This window comes from Stylophora pistillata, chromosome 6 (genome assembly GCF_964205215.1).
Source record: "Stylophora pistillata chromosome 6, jaStyPist1.2, whole genome shotgun sequence".
NCBI lineage: Eukaryota > Metazoa > Cnidaria > Anthozoa > Scleractinia > Pocilloporidae > Stylophora > Stylophora pistillata.
Genome location: NC_142524.1, coordinates 5,070,365 through 5,086,346, shown reverse-complemented (window position 1 = coordinate 5,086,346; position 15,982 = coordinate 5,070,365). Strand labels below are relative to the sequence as shown.

The window sequence follows — 15,982 nt, the reverse complement described above, 5'->3', positions numbered from 1 at the left end:
TCGTTCGAGCTTGTTCGCGCTCATATCCAAACTACCCCAGCCTTAGGGGCTGGTTGCTGTGCCTCATGTGTTCTTACCTCATTTTGACGTCATATGTGATCTGTTACTGAAGAGGCAATATGGAAACTATTAGTTAAATTGCCAATGTTTCTTGACCAATGAGCATGCGAGAATAACTACATTCGTTACGGAAAACAGCTTTTGGAACACTGTTCCCGAAGTTCGATATTTCCAAGGAGCTGGAAACGCTCGCTCGATTGTTGACAACTTGTAATCTACAGCATCATACAATTAAGAGCCTTGTTAGTTTGTCTCTACCATTTTTAATTGAAATTTGTGATTTTTAATAAGCACGTTATCTTTGTAACCGAGGGAGGCTGGGTAGAGAAAGAGAACTACCAGGGGTTGGAGCGAAGAAATAGACAGCAGACCAAAGGCACCGATCGGTACTGTATTGCCGGAGCAAATTTCAGGGTTTTGATATAGCTCAAACTTTCTTTCTGTAATATGCCGGTAAAAGTTATGGTCACTTATTGGTAAGCATGTTTTTAAGACTTAAGGACTAGTTTTTGCGGATCTCTGCCGCTCCTGTCTTGCTTCCATCAAAAGTTTTGATTTCATTCGTCAGCTTAATTTAGCTAGAGTGCGTTGGATCTTGCTTACAGTTTTGCCTGTTTTGAATATTGCAGTGGAGGATGAGGGTACAAACCTAAGGTATGAACCTACACCGAAAACTCATTAAGCTTAAAATGACTGCTAGAAATTAAAGCTTTTTCGTTTCATAGAGTGAAGTCATAGCTACAAAGTCATTAAAAAAAAAAAACAGATTAAATCGTAGCATTTGCTCTATAGATCTTTGCTAACTGCCAGCTCTGGCCTACTGGATTTGCTGAAAAAAATTAAAAGCTTTCCTGAAGGAACGAAAACAAACAAGGTGGCCATAAGAACCAAGCTCTCTTTAATTAACTCCCCACCCCTCCCCCCACCCCCCACTCCCCACTCCCCACTCACTTCCTTTTCTTGCTTTAGGATGATCACAGCACCCCGCTCGGGACGGAACACGGGGGGATAATAGAATAATGCTGTCTTGCATTTAGATTATCTCTCACCCAGGATAGAAAAGCTCCGAGAGAAAGTGAAATGACTAAAGTGAAAACATTTCCTGCACCATTTCCATCATCAACAAGGGTATCAGTGATGGAAAATTGTGGTGCCTTTATTGTTTATAATGACAATCTAGCGTACCCAAATAGATTTTCCATCAAAAACAATGTATGAATCCCATACTGAAAATAACTAGTATGAGAATATTTCAATAGAATCAAAGCATGTTTTAGGTTCAGTAATCTAATTGGAACATATACAGCTTCTGTATTATTATTATCATTATTATTAAATGATGTTAATAATTGTATATTTGTTATCGATATTATGATTTCTATATTTATTCTCTCCAGTTTCAGAAAATCAAACAAAGGATCCTCGCCGAATTTGCTGGTAAAGAAGTGAAAGTGGTAATTAGTAACATGTACCCTATAATTGTTACTCTTGCCAGCTTTTTCATCTCTTACATTAAAAGAAATTAAAAGTCACATGAGTTATGCTGGGTACTTCAACGGAACTACAAACTTTCACCGCTAACCTTTATCACATTCAACGAAGAAGAATTGGGTTATCTTTGTTGCCCATCTGAGAAGTGTTCTAAGAATATTTGCACTTATGAAAAAAAGTTCCTTAATTCTAATTATTTGTATGGATCTACGCTATATATTTTTTCCCATTCTTTGCACCACAAATATTTACCATTTTCCATTATATCATGATTTTGGTTTTTTTTTTTTTAATTTGTTCCACAGCACGGATTTGCAACACAAACTGTTACTGGTTATTTAGAGGTGGAGGTAAATGACAAGCTTGTTCATTCTAAAAAGGTATCATATGATAATTTTATGGAAAGAACTATAAAGATCACAATTAACAAGTTATTTTTTTTGTCATGTACACATATTCCCTGCATATAATGGAAGTGTGTGCTTAAAAAATGCCAACCAGCTATTATACAATGCAATTCACTATCCCTGATACAAATGCAATTCAGTATCCCTGGCACAAATGCAACCCACCCACCCCTTCCTCCCCTTAGTTGCAAACCAGCCTTATTGTGCAGAAGACAGTAGTGGTTAAAAATAAATAACTCTTCACTGTGGTATGCTCTCTCTTTTTTTTTCTTTTTTTTTTTTAATTACTGTATGAAACAGTGAAATTGATGAAACTGAAACAGCTTTGAATACAGATATCTTATTAACCAAGTGGGAGGGCCTTACTGGGAGAATATTGGCCTGAGGTCTTGACAGTACGGACCGAGCGCAGTGAGGTCTGTACATTTAAAGACTGAGGACCGATATTCTTCCAGTACGGTCCCGAGCAAGCTTGGTTAATAAGAGATTTATTATACGACTGAAGTTCAAAGGGACGCAAGTGCGGTATCATTCGGGACCATTCGGGACAGTGCCCGGTCCAATACTAAGAGAATATTGACTGGTAATAGAGCATTTTGATTGGTTAATTTTAGTTATTGGCCCTCTGACTGCCCGAGTCGTGTAATAAATATGCATTACGGCCTAAAATAAAATCTTCTCTAGCAAATGATGTTCATTTGCTAGATAATGATCTACTGGAGGACAAAAATAATAATAACAACTATTAACTATTAATTACTATTACCAACCTGGTTTTATATCTTATAAAACAAACATTTTACATTGCCATTGGTCTGGACAGTTGCCGTAATACATCACAGAAAATGTTGAAATGTGGCATTAGAACATCAGAACATCCATGACACAAGTGGCCACACCCTAATTGTGCCCCATTTTTTGTTCTTTTCCCTTTTTGAGGGGGGCATTAGGGTCTATAAGAAACCACAAAACTGCAAGAAATTTGATCAAAACCGAAAACCACTTGCAGAACCGTCTAAACCAATAAATTTGCACATCTCAGTTGTCAAAATCCCAATCGATCTGATAGTGTGCATGCATGGTTACAAGTGGAGCAACATAGGTTTTGCAGCTGTTCAAGATCAGCAGAGGTGTTAATATAACTGCAGCTCAGATCAAAGAGAAACCAGAACCCCAATATGAAAAACTGAAAAAGCATGTTGGATACCAAATCCGAGTACCCAGCCAAAATTTTTGATGAAAACTGAAAACCAAACGCTGAAAATGGAAAATCCACAAAATGCAATAAACAACAAAACCAAAAAACCAAATGAATGTTTTTTGGCACAAAAACCAAATGAATGTTTTTTGGCACAAAAACCAAAAAAATGATCTAAATAATAGCGAAAACCACAAATGCCAATGCCCCCCTCCTTTTTGCCTCTTTTGTGATCTTACTGAACAGTTAAACAGTAACATGGAAGAATCCATTGTTGAAATGTTAATTTTCCTCTCAGAATGGTGATGGATATGTGGACAGTGACACCAAAATGGATAAGATTATACAAGAAATAGATGCTGCTCTGGAGGCTCACTAACCATGACCTTTGGCAAGGTAAATTTTTAGAGTTTGTGTGCACCAAGATTTGAGATTTAATTCAAAAATTGCAGGTATAAAAGAATATATATTCCTCCCCTGAAGGAAGTCAAATAGGAAATGCAATTAGGGAGGAGTTGAGACCAAAAGAATCTCTGCAATTTATTTGGAAAATCCAGAGGGGACAAATATCATGGGGTATCATGTTGTTTTTTTTTTTTTTTTAGTTTTGAAAGAAATACTCTAGACTAATGTGCAATCTCTCCTTGTTCTCTTTTATGAACACAGCATGGCATGTACCCGTGTTGTAAAGATTTCACACCCTCCCCTACTGTTAAGGTTACAACAAGGTGCTTGTTTATTTTATTTATCCAAAAATTATTCACCTATTCTTCTTGTGTACTTTTGTTTCAGTTTGAACCAGCTCTTTGTTCCAGGAAGATGACCTTGAATGATGGGGGCAGCTTAAAAACATTATGTTTGGCTGACTTCTTGATGAATTGCAGTGATTTCATCTAGTGGAACTGTGGCAAACCCAATGAGCTTGCTTCTGCCCTGAGTTTTGGTAGTTAAAATTGTGCAGTGTTCATCTTAACTTTTTCTAACAATTGTATGTCAAGCTTTCAGAAAGATTATGTTATATTAAATCTGTAGTTACTCTGTGGCTGATGTTAATTGTTTTCATTATTCACATCTAATAAAAGAGGGCTGTTTCTATTCTTGGTGTCATTTCTGATGCAGGGTGTGGTGGGGAAAGAAGGGGATTGGAGACAGGGGTATGGAAGAATAAAGGTATGAGAGGAACTAGAGAATTGGCAGAGAGTGGGAGACAAATGAAATTATCATTCAATGGATTTCTCCCCATTTTCATTGGCTGGGAGCCCGCAATGTGACCTGCAAATAACTGCCTGCAAATAATGGTCTGCTCATGCGAACTACCATCTAACTCCGTTTTTGCTGCAAATAATATTCTGCTCATGTGCAGTAGTAACCACGCTCTTGTGGTTTCAAGAAAACCAAAAAAACTGACTTCTGGCGGCAGTGCGCGCTTGCCACTTCCCCCAAAAAATTGAAAACAAACTCGGTGATCAAATGATAAAACGATTATTAAACTTGGTTATTGCAAAATATCGTGATTTGTCAGTGTCTCGCAAATCAATTATTTGCCTCGGCCTTCGGCTTTGGCAAATAATTGATCTACTCGCCATGGACAAATCACAATATTTTGCTCAACCTCGTCCAATAATTGTTAAACATTTGTTGAATAATCTGCCTTGATTGGGATCGCCACCTTGTTGTGGTGGGGTGGCTTGCTTTCCCCAGTGACCCCTAGAGCTATGTTGGCTGGAGTCTTGCACTCCTTGCAGGGACACCCATGCCAAACAGGTCGAAGGGTAGGGGCCAGACGAAGAGTGATCCCACTGACCTTTCAGGTTGGGGGTTGAGTAGAGGGCTGATAATTAACCCTCTCCTGTAAAAAAAAAAAAAGAATTATTACAGAAACCAGCAGCAGTGTGAATTCACTATTTCAAAGGGGAACTGTGGCAGTGCCTCATAAGAGAGAATTAATGAAGCACGGGAGCCAAAGCCAGCAGGACGCCTCCAGGCTGATCAAGCTACTGTTAAAGAAAGGCGAGAGGCAGGTTGGAGGTCGTGGGAGGAGGTGCGGACCGCAGCAACCAATTGAGAGGAGTGGAAAAGCTCTATGAAGGCCCCATGTGCCACGAGGCTTGAAAAGCATTGATGATGATTTGTTGAATAATAATCTGCTCTGTTATGCCATCAGAGGTGGAAGACAAGAGCACAGTTGGTGGGAGGAGTAGAATCCTCCTTGGAAATCTTTGTTAAAAAACCTGACTAGGTCTTCAAGGAAAAGGTCCAAAGGCTGTAACTAAATTTTAAGTTTCTTCTGCAAGTATGTACCACCATGTGACAAAATTTCCTTCCGCCTGGTAAAAGGAAACAATAATCCTAATTTGCAAAGAATATAGCGGGTTTTCAAAAGTTTTGCATTTTTCAGTGAGCCTTTTTTCCATCTGGCCATTACAGCAGAGGAAATAGGGCCTCTCAGTTGGTAGAGATATTCTCTGATGTTAGTTACGAACCGTAACCTCCCAGTCTGCCAACCTCCATCCCCCACTCACTCCACCCCATGCAATTGCCAAGGAATTAGTCAGACTGCATTAAATGCGAACGGATTTATGGGATAATAAGGATCTCTGGATGCGCTTTGTAGAAAGCTGTGCCTCAGACTTACATGCATAAAACATTTTAGTCTTTGCACTGTGCTAGTCACTCAGTTGCAATATGTTTGCAGGAGAGAAGATATTGAACAAGTCAACATGAGCTATGAGAAGTACTGGAATGGGGAGTGTGGGTACGCAAGGATTTTTTCACACAATATTTCGTGAAAATATTTTCTGACTAATTTATTGTGAAAATTTTAAAAATATACTCAGCAGGAAGGCACATACCCACAGCCTAAAGTAGGGAGCATCTTTTACCCCTTCCCCACACAGAAAACTGATTTACATACAGCTCTCTAATAACGTTTTGTTTCTTAAATTATATTTTTTTTTCATATTTTATTTTTCAAAGAACTGGGACCACCTGATTTTTAAGTAGCTGAAAGTGAGGCTATAAAGCTGAAGGTACAGGTGTGTTTGATTCATATTTCCATCTTTATTAGGGTAGCCAAGGGGGGAACCAGATTCCTTTTCACACACCAATTTCTGAAAAATTTGTGTGTCACATATTCAAAAGGGACAACTTCAAATCTGCCTTTGTGTGCACTACATTTCAAGAAAATCTACAGGTTTTCACTAAATGAGTCACACAGGTCATGTGTGGTCAGGTGGTAAATCATGCTTCTTCTTTGGTGACCCGGTCTCCGTACTTAGAACCTTGCAGATCAGTTCACCATCCAGGAAGCCCATCATGAGGGTGGACATTTTAACTTATCAGCCAGAGAGTGTTTGCTTGATTTTATTTTACTACAAAATTGTGTTACCCAGAGTACTGACAGAAGGAAAATAAAAAAAAAAAAACCATAGGTGTGAGCTTTACAAAGAGATCTTGCCAGCCATCAAGGAAGGCTGAATTATTAGAAAATTATCATGATTAAAAGAATCTGAATGACATGGTCCAGTTCACTATTAATGATCCATTGAGAGAAATTTAATTACTCAGTCATTTGTGTTTTTGTATTTCTTTTGACCAGTTGGTTCATCACAGTTCAGAGCTCAACATGAATTATTTGAGGCCTCTTCAACTTTTTAGAATTTTACTGATTTGATATCTCAGGTTGGTGGAAAGTGTCTATTTTGTATTCCAAATTATTGCTGATTTACTTTTTTTTTTAACAGTGACAGCTTTCAACCACCAAATGGTTTTTGAAATACTTAAGTCCCCTTTGAAATGGGATTATGATTTCTACTGATACCTTATTTTCAAAGGCTTCTAATACGAATTTTTCGTTTTCCTTTCACAGAATGTAGCTGATGTCTTGCAACAATAATAAGTGACTGCAAATGACAGGATTGACTGAAAAACATCTGCTAGGTTGATACCTTGAAGAAATAAGCAGTTAATTATTGATTTGTAAACACACAGTCTGATAATAATGATGATGACAATGAGAATGATGAAGACAGCATTGATGACAATGACAATACTGATGACCATGAAACAGGGGTTTCATTAATGTTTTCAGGAGGAGGGCAACTGGTTTTCACAGGCGGGCAAAACTTTTTGAACTAAACTTCTTTATAAGATAAACTTTCCCCCAGACTGTTAAACCAGGTGGGCAAAACCATCCTTACAACCACTCAATTTGGCCGGTGCTCAGCCCTGAATGAAACCCCTGCTTTTAAGATTTAGGCTCTGCCAAATATTTCTTGCTTGTTCACTCTGAAGACTTAATGCACAATTTAACATTAAATGGTGAAAGTGAGATACCCAGTTCTTGTTTCATCTTCTCAGCTGTTCACAAGTGTTCTCCACTATTTCTATCGCCTTCACACTTGTGCAAGGAAATGAGTATGTAGCTATCAAGATACCATAGGGTAGACTGCACACTATGATTCCAGATCTGTTATAGTGTGACGTTGCATATACACTGAAGTAACAGAACAGAAAAATATCTATCAATAACACAAGTAATGGGGTGAATCAGTGGAAAAAAAATCACACCAAAAAAAAAAAAAACATTTGGGGGTATTGTTGAATTTTATTTATGAACATGACTTCAAGTTGGCTATCTGAAAATTTGCAGTCTGTAATCATTATGATAAATACAAAAATAAATAAAATAAATAACTTTATTTAACAATGGAAGCACTTTACAGTCTTAGACTGAGAAACCTATGGCCTTCACATGCTATTATGGCCTACAAATGGTAGAGTTGGTGTAAAATTGTAACTCAATGAAATCACACAGTCTGGGAAGCTTAGAGCTCACCAAGCTGGTAATAAAAGTATATTACAAATATCTTCCTCTATGTCTAGATACACCTGTGTAACACCCCAAATATAAAGTACATATCGTGGACACAGGGAATGGGTCCAAAAAAAAGGAACAGATACAAAGCATTTGACAGACATTCCTTCCGCTCAACTCAGCAAGGATAATTCACATTACCTACAAAAATTCTTTCTGTAGATAATGTATTTAATCTCTGGATCACCAATTGCAGTTTGCAGAATAAATCCCTTTTCGCAAGCAGCAGAGTCTGTAGGAAAATGAAAGAAGGATTAAGCACGATTTACTTCTGTTTAAAGAGGGGAGCTAAGTTACCAAAAACAACCTGAAGCCTCAAACTCAAAGGCAGGTTAAAACTGCACCCCACAACATTGCAAGGCAGTTGATTGCAGTTATGTTTTGATGATTCTGTGAAAATATAAATACCCCTCCCTGCAGGTGTTTATGACTTCCATCATACCTTCTGAACTGTGATTTCAAATTCTAGTTTGACTGATTAAAACTATTTACAAAACATTCCCTGTGAAAGTGGGCCACCTGGATATAACTTGGTTCACTGTGAATCTCTCACTTCTCTCTGGCCTCTAAGTGTTTAGTTAAACTTAGACAGTGATGTTTTTCCTTCGTTTTTGCCTTTTTTTGTTTGCGTTAAGTTTCGTGACATACATAAGTTAGAGTTTGGTCACACGTTTTTCGGCTGTAGCTTCCTCACACATGTTTTTATTGATGAGCCGTTGTGGACTGTAAAGTCTTCTTTTCGTCACTTTGGTTCACACAAAATGCAAAATTTCAATTGACACTTGTTTTAGGTATTCATTATGTTTATTTGTTGTTCTTGTTTGTTTTCTTTCTCAGTTTTCACCGTTTTGTAACTGTTTTCATGACATGTTTGTACTATTGTTTGCGATCGTTGAAAATTAAAGAATTTACGGGATAAACATGTCGAAGTTTCATGCCATCCCTAATGCTAAGTGAGAAACTTTGCAGATTATGATAAACAAAGTGTTTCTCCAACTTCCTGCCCTGCTATATCTCACCTCATAGTTGTCATACCTTTCCCACACCCCTCCCATGCCACTCCCATTTCTCTCCCAACCCTTTCAGCTCCCTATTTCCTTGGGGTCCCATTTCAATATTCTACTACATCTCCTAAGCTGAATCAGGGAAACATCCTATAGGTAGCCTTTATTTTCTTCATATTTGAAAAACAGAACATACCTTCTTCTTCAGATGTTGTGGTAAAGATAACAAGAAACTGGGTATAGTATTTCTGCAAAAATCACAAAGACCCACATCAAAACAATATCAAGCTTACAAGAGATGAGAAAAGAGAAAAGTATTACTTAATTAAGGGAATTATTAGTTGATCCAATACCAAATTCTCAGAACTAAGATCATAAGAATTATTTGACAGACAGCAAGGAGAATTCCTCAAAGATCTTGGGATTGAAAGGGTTAGGTTCATCATCAGATGTTGATATTTATTATCAAGAGGAAACTTCTATCTCTATCTCCTTTATTTGTTTGAGCAGGTTGAATTATGGCAGCTATTTGCTGATGTGGACCTGCTATCTTCCCACCCATCCCACCCCAGGAGAGGATATCCATCACACAGTAATCTCATGTGTGGGAAATTAAAGTCTCCTACCCCCACCCTGCAGGAGACAGGACCTCCATTTATTCATCCCTATCCAAGAAGACTAGAATATCTAACCATTTCTTGATGTTATAGAAAGGGAGCAAATGCTTCTCAATTATTTTAAGACCTTGAGTGTTGGTCCGGCCGGGGCTCAAACCCTCGACCTCCTGCACAACAGTCCAGCGCACTATCCATTGGGCTAACTGGCCGGCAGACATCCACAAACCTATCACTTCCAAAGATAATTAGAATTAAAATCCTATTGCAATAACACTTTACACCTTGATACCAGTATGCAAATTCTCCCCACTGTTCTCTTTATATTTTCTAATCTGCTGACAAGGAGAATTTGTTTACCAATCAAGAGCTCCTTGATTAGTAATCATTTCCTTTATTCTCATGACCTTATTGTTTGACTCAGGGCTGTTATTGTAAGGAGAAATTCAGTGCTAGTTTCTCTTAGAAGTCAAAGGGTTAAGGACTCGTACAGAGAAGCAGTGAGAACTAAGAAAAATACCTAATTTGTAGGGGATACTGCTTTGATGCAAAACCAAATCCTCAGGATTGACTTATAAAGAAACAAATTGTCATCAATTAGGAGAATTAGCTCCATAGTAATATAAGAATAAAGCATTTTAAAAATACAGGCCAAATATAGCAATTTTTACCTGATTTAGGTCTTTGAGGTTCCCATATGAGTAGATTGAATCACCCTGTTTGGTCAGGACAACCACACCATCAAGAACGGTGCCAACAAACAGATGTTCTGTGGATGTATATTATGTTTAAATGAGAAATGAGACAAAGTTCAGTATCCACATATGGTGCTCTGGTTTAAATCTGATCCTTAGAGAGGGACTTCTATCGATCAACACAATTGTGTGGCCAGGACTTGGAGTTAAACTATGTTCAGGAGCATTTTTCAACACCAATCCTGTCTAGATACCATTAACTTGTACTAACAACAGTATTTCATGCATTAAGATTTTAAAAGGGAAAAGTTCAACATGTGTGACATATTAATTTTGGGCTTTATCGCACAGCAAGTACAAACCCTCTTGCCTCCCTCGTATAGTGTCTTGTCTGGATTGCTGGTCCTAGCAGTATGCAGGATGTCTGTCATATATGATGAAGCTATTTAATGCCAGGGTCTGATTGCAAAACATGCAGTTCCTTAGCTGCAAATCAGAAATAGCTAGAGCTCAGGGACTCTGAAAATAAGCTTAATGTTCCACTACCGCGCACTAATTATTACAGAAAAAGCTTTAGCTACAATGGCGCCACATTATGGAACAGTTTACCACGCGATATAAGGAACACAGAGTCTCTGGGGTTATTTAAACGTAAGATCAATGACATTTTTTAAGTCTAACGCACGGCATTCACGGAAAACAGCTTTAGTGTTGTAGTATGTAGTTTTAATTTTAAATATGTTAGCGTATGTGATATGTATTTTTATAGGCTGATGAATTGATCGTGTCTAAATAAAGATTACAATACAATACTGCTGACACAAAACAGTTTGGCCATGGTGCCTATTAATACTATTCGCTCAGACGAAGGGTTAACGCTCGTAACGTCATCTTTTAAACTCTTTATGGTGGCCACTTAACATTATCAACTTAGTTGATAAAACCAAATTACCAATTAATACTTAACATTATCAACTTGGTTGATATTATCAAATTACCAATTAATACTCTGTTCTGTGTAGCGTCTAAAACAAAGTTGTTGGGGGTTCAAAGCAGGAAAGGTGATTTAGCTCTGAAGCGAGGTTTTGAAAGTTGTTTCATTCGCGTTGCCAGAACTGTGTATCGTTAGAAAAAAATTGTAAACAGCGAACTTCACAAAACAATATGAAACAAATACCTGAGACGAACTCACTCCAGGTCTCCCCTGATTGCATCTGTTAACCTCTTCTTTCTTGGCCTTACCCTTCCTTTAGTTCATCTGAAGCACTTAACGCTTAATCTATGTTAATATTTTTGTTAGCAGAACAAATATCAGTCGGCTAGAAGAGGAAAACTCAAGGTTATGTTGTTATCGACAGGCATTCCTATCACATAAGTTACCAGTTTCTTTCAGAATTTCAGTAGTTCGCAGCTTCTCGTAGCCGAAGAGGAGCCGAAAGGACAGGGGGCCCAGACAAGCGACAAGTCTGGTTGTTCCATTCGAAATATAAAGGAATGTATGGGAGAATATTGAAGAGTCTTATTATCGTTAACTTGTATCATGAAATGTCTGAGTTAAAGCTCGAAATAAGTGTAAACCTACCTCATTTGCTGTGTATTGTCGTTTCTGTGGCTCTAAATGGCGAATTTCAGCGATTTGGTGGGTTTTGCGTCGACTGTTACTACGTTATAAGAAGTAACAGTCGACGCAAAACCCACCAAATCGCTCAAATTCGCCATTTAGAGCAACAGAAACGACAATACACAGCAAGTGAGGTAGGTTTACATTTATTTTGAGCTTTAACTCAGACATTTCATGATATGAGTTTACGTTAATAAGACTCTTCAATAATCTCCCATATTCTCTCATACATTCAATATTCTCCCATACATTAACGATCAACCCGAGAAATGTTGACAAAGACAACGATAATCAAAATTTTTCTGTTCACGGTCCTACTATTAAGAGAATGGGGGAAATACGGCTTTTAGGAGTTCAAATCGATGAAAAGTTGAGTTTTACTAGTCATATCAGTGATCTATGCTCTAAGGCCAGTCAAAAGTAGGGGTCCTAGTGCGGCTACGCAATTTGATACCCTGTAATGCTAAACTATCACTCTCAGGTCTTCAATTCTGCCCCATCTAAGACATCTAACCTACCCTTGCGAATTAAAGGTAGGAATTCCTAGGAATTCCTAGGATTTTCCTAAGAATTCCTAAGAATCTATTCCTAGGAATTCTTAAGAATTCCTAGGAATTCCTAGGAACAAAGGTGTGAATCTTCACGGTAATTGGAACATGGAATTCCTAGGATTTCCTAGGAATTCCAAGGTTTTCTAATCTTGCTTGGTGTGGGTGCGTAATTCCCAGGAATTCCTAGGAATTCCCAAAAAAACCTAGAAATTCCTAAAAATTCCTTGTTTATAGCCAACAGGACTTGGAATTCCTAGGAATTCCTAGGAATTCCTGGGAATTCCTAGGAATTCTTGAGAATTTCAAGGAATTCTTAGGAATTCCAACTCAGAGCACCTGAATGACTTCCCTGGAAAACTGTGAATCTAAAAACTTGCTGGAAATTCCTAGGAATTTTTAGTAATTTCAGGAATGTTTAAGAATTACTGGGAATTTTAGGAAAACTTCAAGGCAACTAATATTAAATAAATACATGCATTATCAATGAAATTTATTTACATGTTCAAGTCAGGTTTACAGTTAATTATTTAGTTTATTAGCTTCGCCGACCAGCAGGGACACCGCAACAGCTTGTGCCAATTACTGCAGGCCTAGTAAACCCACCCATCCCAACCCAGGGGATAGGACATCCATCACGTTCAGTTATCTTATATGTGGGAAATTAACGTCTCCTACCCTCAACCCTGCAGGAGACGGGACCTCCATTTATTCGTCCCTATCAGAGAAGACTAGAATATCTAACCATTTCTTGATGTTCTAGAAAGGTAGCAAATTCCTGTCAATTATTTTAAGACCTTGAGTGTTGGTCCGGCCGGGGCTCGAACCCTCGCCCTACCGCACAACAGTCCAGCGCACTATCCATTGAGCTAACTGGGTGGCGGTTAAAAATTTGCTATTATATATTAACATGAACATGTAGTAATATTAGGAAGAAATTTCTTTTTTTTTTCCTGAAAACTTCATAAAAATTGTCCTCAATTACAGCTATTCATTTAAAATAGTCCAAGTGAATTATTAAATTTGGTTTGACACAAATTGTGAATAAAATCTGTTGATTCTTTTTCATGAAATGCAATAACTTGGGTTATTTCTATTGCAATAAATAGTAGTATCACTCAGCTTTGACTTAATTTAATGTAGTTGTAACTTCTTTGGATAAGTCTTGTGTGTTAAAATTCAAATGTAAGCTGTCAAGCAGCATCTTCATGCTCTGCTGTTTGTTTTTGCTGATTCTGCAAGTTGAAATTGAGAGATTTCTTCTCAATTTTGACTGAACACTCTTGAGGGTGAAAGGCTTAATTACAGTTAAATAATTGATTTTTTAATCAAATTCTTGTTGTAATTGTAATAATTAATTGCAATGAAGTTATCCCAAACTGCAGACTAAGCAGCTGTAATTGTCTTTTTCTGCTGGGCTCGCAGCATGCTTAAAACGCGACTCAAATAATCCTGAAACCTTTAGCTCACTGATAGATTTATTTAATTGTAAAGCGTAAGCTTAAGAAACTGTGGCATGCAAGTGACCGATTCGATTCTCAGTTTTGATCACGTACCAAATATTGCAATTTGTACTCACCACAAACTTTCAGAATCATTAGCTTTATAAATGGCCGCTCGACCCTAATGTACCGACCAGTCGATAACTGTAATGTCCCTTCTTTTAGCTTCACGGCGCCGACAACTTGCTTTTCATCAATTTAACACTCGCGCTATTCTCGTTTTCCCATTGAACGACGGTAAAACCCATCTTTAGAGATGTCGTATTTGCAAAACAGTCGAGAAAAGAAATAACTTACGCACAAGCGATCGACGGATGAAAAGTACATTCAAAGATGAGCGCCAAATAAAGGTTTCTTTGTCTACAACCCACGGGCATGATCACGTGGATATTTTGGGAATTGTTATTGGCTTGTAAAGAGAATCTGCTGGCTTGCCCGATTGCAGTCTTAAGAGAACGCGCAGGGTTCGGCTTCTTGACGATGGTTTCATTTAATAGATCAATGGTTTGAAGATGATGTAAATAATGATATGAACTCACTCAATGTAGAAATAATCGAGAAGAATCGAACGTACTACAAATGCACGATTTGTGGCCGAAAGCTGTCGAGGAAACAAAGACTCGAAACCCTGACTTGAGCTGTGTTCACGGCAAAGGTGAGAAACAACACAAGGCAATCACAAGTTCTTTGAATGTGATTACAAACGTGTTTTACCTTCATTATTATAACCGATGGATACCACCTTATGAAGTATAAGAACTACCTAGATGATCATAATGTACCAATACCCAAATCGACGAAGTTGGACCATAACAAGCATTCATCGACACCGTCCATTTCGCGGCCATCTCGATTCCTTTAAGTCTAGATCTTTGACGCTAATCCACTGAGCTTAAAAGCGGTGCCAACAGTCAAGTTCATCTCATAACGAAGAAACATTTGTACAAGAGAAGGAAGCGATTAGAGTATGTTAGAATTCTTGCCTACAAACGAATGTGCATATTCCGAAGCATTGACCCCTGCTTATGATTTATGTTTATGTTTTATGATTTTGGCACAATTCTGCGGACATGAGAGTCATTTTGCATCGCAATAAAAACTTTTTATGATTATGGAATCCAAGAAGCCTTTGAGGTTAGAAAGCAAATCTGTGGTATGAGTGCATTGGATTTAAATTGACAATTTGTACTTAATATAATTGACTGCTGCTTTATGAAAAAATGCATGTTAATGTTAGGATTTACTAAAACTTACTTTAAATAATAAATTCCATGATAAACAAATTGTTCAGGTATTTACATCTCTTGGTACATTCTGTTTAGCACATCTTTCATTGAACCAAATTTTTAAGCCTCTAAAATTACTCCTTATCTTATAACCTTCACATTCAAGGTATTTAGAAGTTCTTGGAATTATTTGGATTTCAGGGCTATTTAATTTGCCTCAAATTCAATACCCAGAAATTCCCAATAATTCCACCCTTGTTAACTTAAAGGTAGTTGCATAGCTGAGAATTCCTAGGAATTCCTAAGAATTCCAAGTCCTCACAAAACTGGAACATTCCTTTCCCAGAAGTTCCCAGTAATTCCAAGCTTTTGAAACCAGAGCTTATTTGCATAGTTAGGAATGTTTGAGAATTCCTAGGAATTCCAAGTCCTCACAAAACTGAAACCTTCCTTTCCCAGAAATTCCCAGTAATTCCAAGCTTTTCAAATCAGAGCTTATTTCCATAGTTGGGAATTTTTGAGAATTCCTAGGAATTCCTAGGAATTCCAAGGAATTCCCAGAAAACTGGGAATTCAGTTCGCAAGGGTACTGCCATCTAGTATGGCACTTTTGTAATGCATCGGATCGGAGAAGGCTTGAGCGGATTCAGGAGCGAGCACTTAGGGCGGTGAACAAAACTAGATCAGCGTCCTATTAAGAACTGCTAAGTCGCGCCAAACTACCGACGTTGAACAATCGG

General features: G+C 37.8%; 1 protein-coding gene and 1 long non-coding RNA gene across 2 annotated transcripts; both read right to left on the bottom strand.

The window, feature by feature from the left end:
- Nucleotides 1-6,503: 6,503 nt before the first annotated feature.
- On the bottom strand, nt 6,504-11,924 carry LOC148727903 (uncharacterized). Its single transcript, XM_088725900.1, has 5 exons — nt 11,523-11,924; nt 10,322-10,419; nt 9,233-9,284; nt 8,174-8,264; nt 6,504-7,651 (listed from the first exon to the last, which is right to left on the bottom strand). Exons 1-5 carry the CDS (start codon nt 11,557-11,559, stop codon nt 7,504-7,506), a joined length of 426 nt encoding a protein of 141 aa, XP_088582026.1. The 5' UTR covers nt 11,560-11,924; the 3' UTR covers nt 6,504-7,503.
- Nucleotides 11,925-12,990: 1,066 nt separating this feature from the next.
- On the bottom strand, nt 12,991-15,832 carry LOC148727902 (uncharacterized). Its single transcript, XR_015988911.1, has 2 exons — nt 14,094-15,832; nt 12,991-13,749 (listed from the first exon to the last, which is right to left on the bottom strand). It is a non-coding gene; the product is annotated as an uncharacterized LOC148727902 (long non-coding RNA).
- Between the last annotated feature and the right edge of the window lie 150 nt (nt 15,833-15,982).

Coding starts and splice junctions, on each gene's coding strand:
- LOC148727903 (XM_088725900.1), bottom strand. CDS start 11,559: ATGCAATCAGGGGAGACCTGGAGTGAGTTCGTCTCAG. Junction 10,420..11,522: donor CTGGAGTGAGTTCGTCTCAG/GTATTTGTTTCA, acceptor ATACATCCACAG/AACATCTGTTTGTTGGCACC. Junction 7,652..8,173: donor TACAGAAAGAATTTTTGTAG/GTAATGTGAATT, acceptor CTGTTACTTCAG/TGTATATGCAACGTCACACT.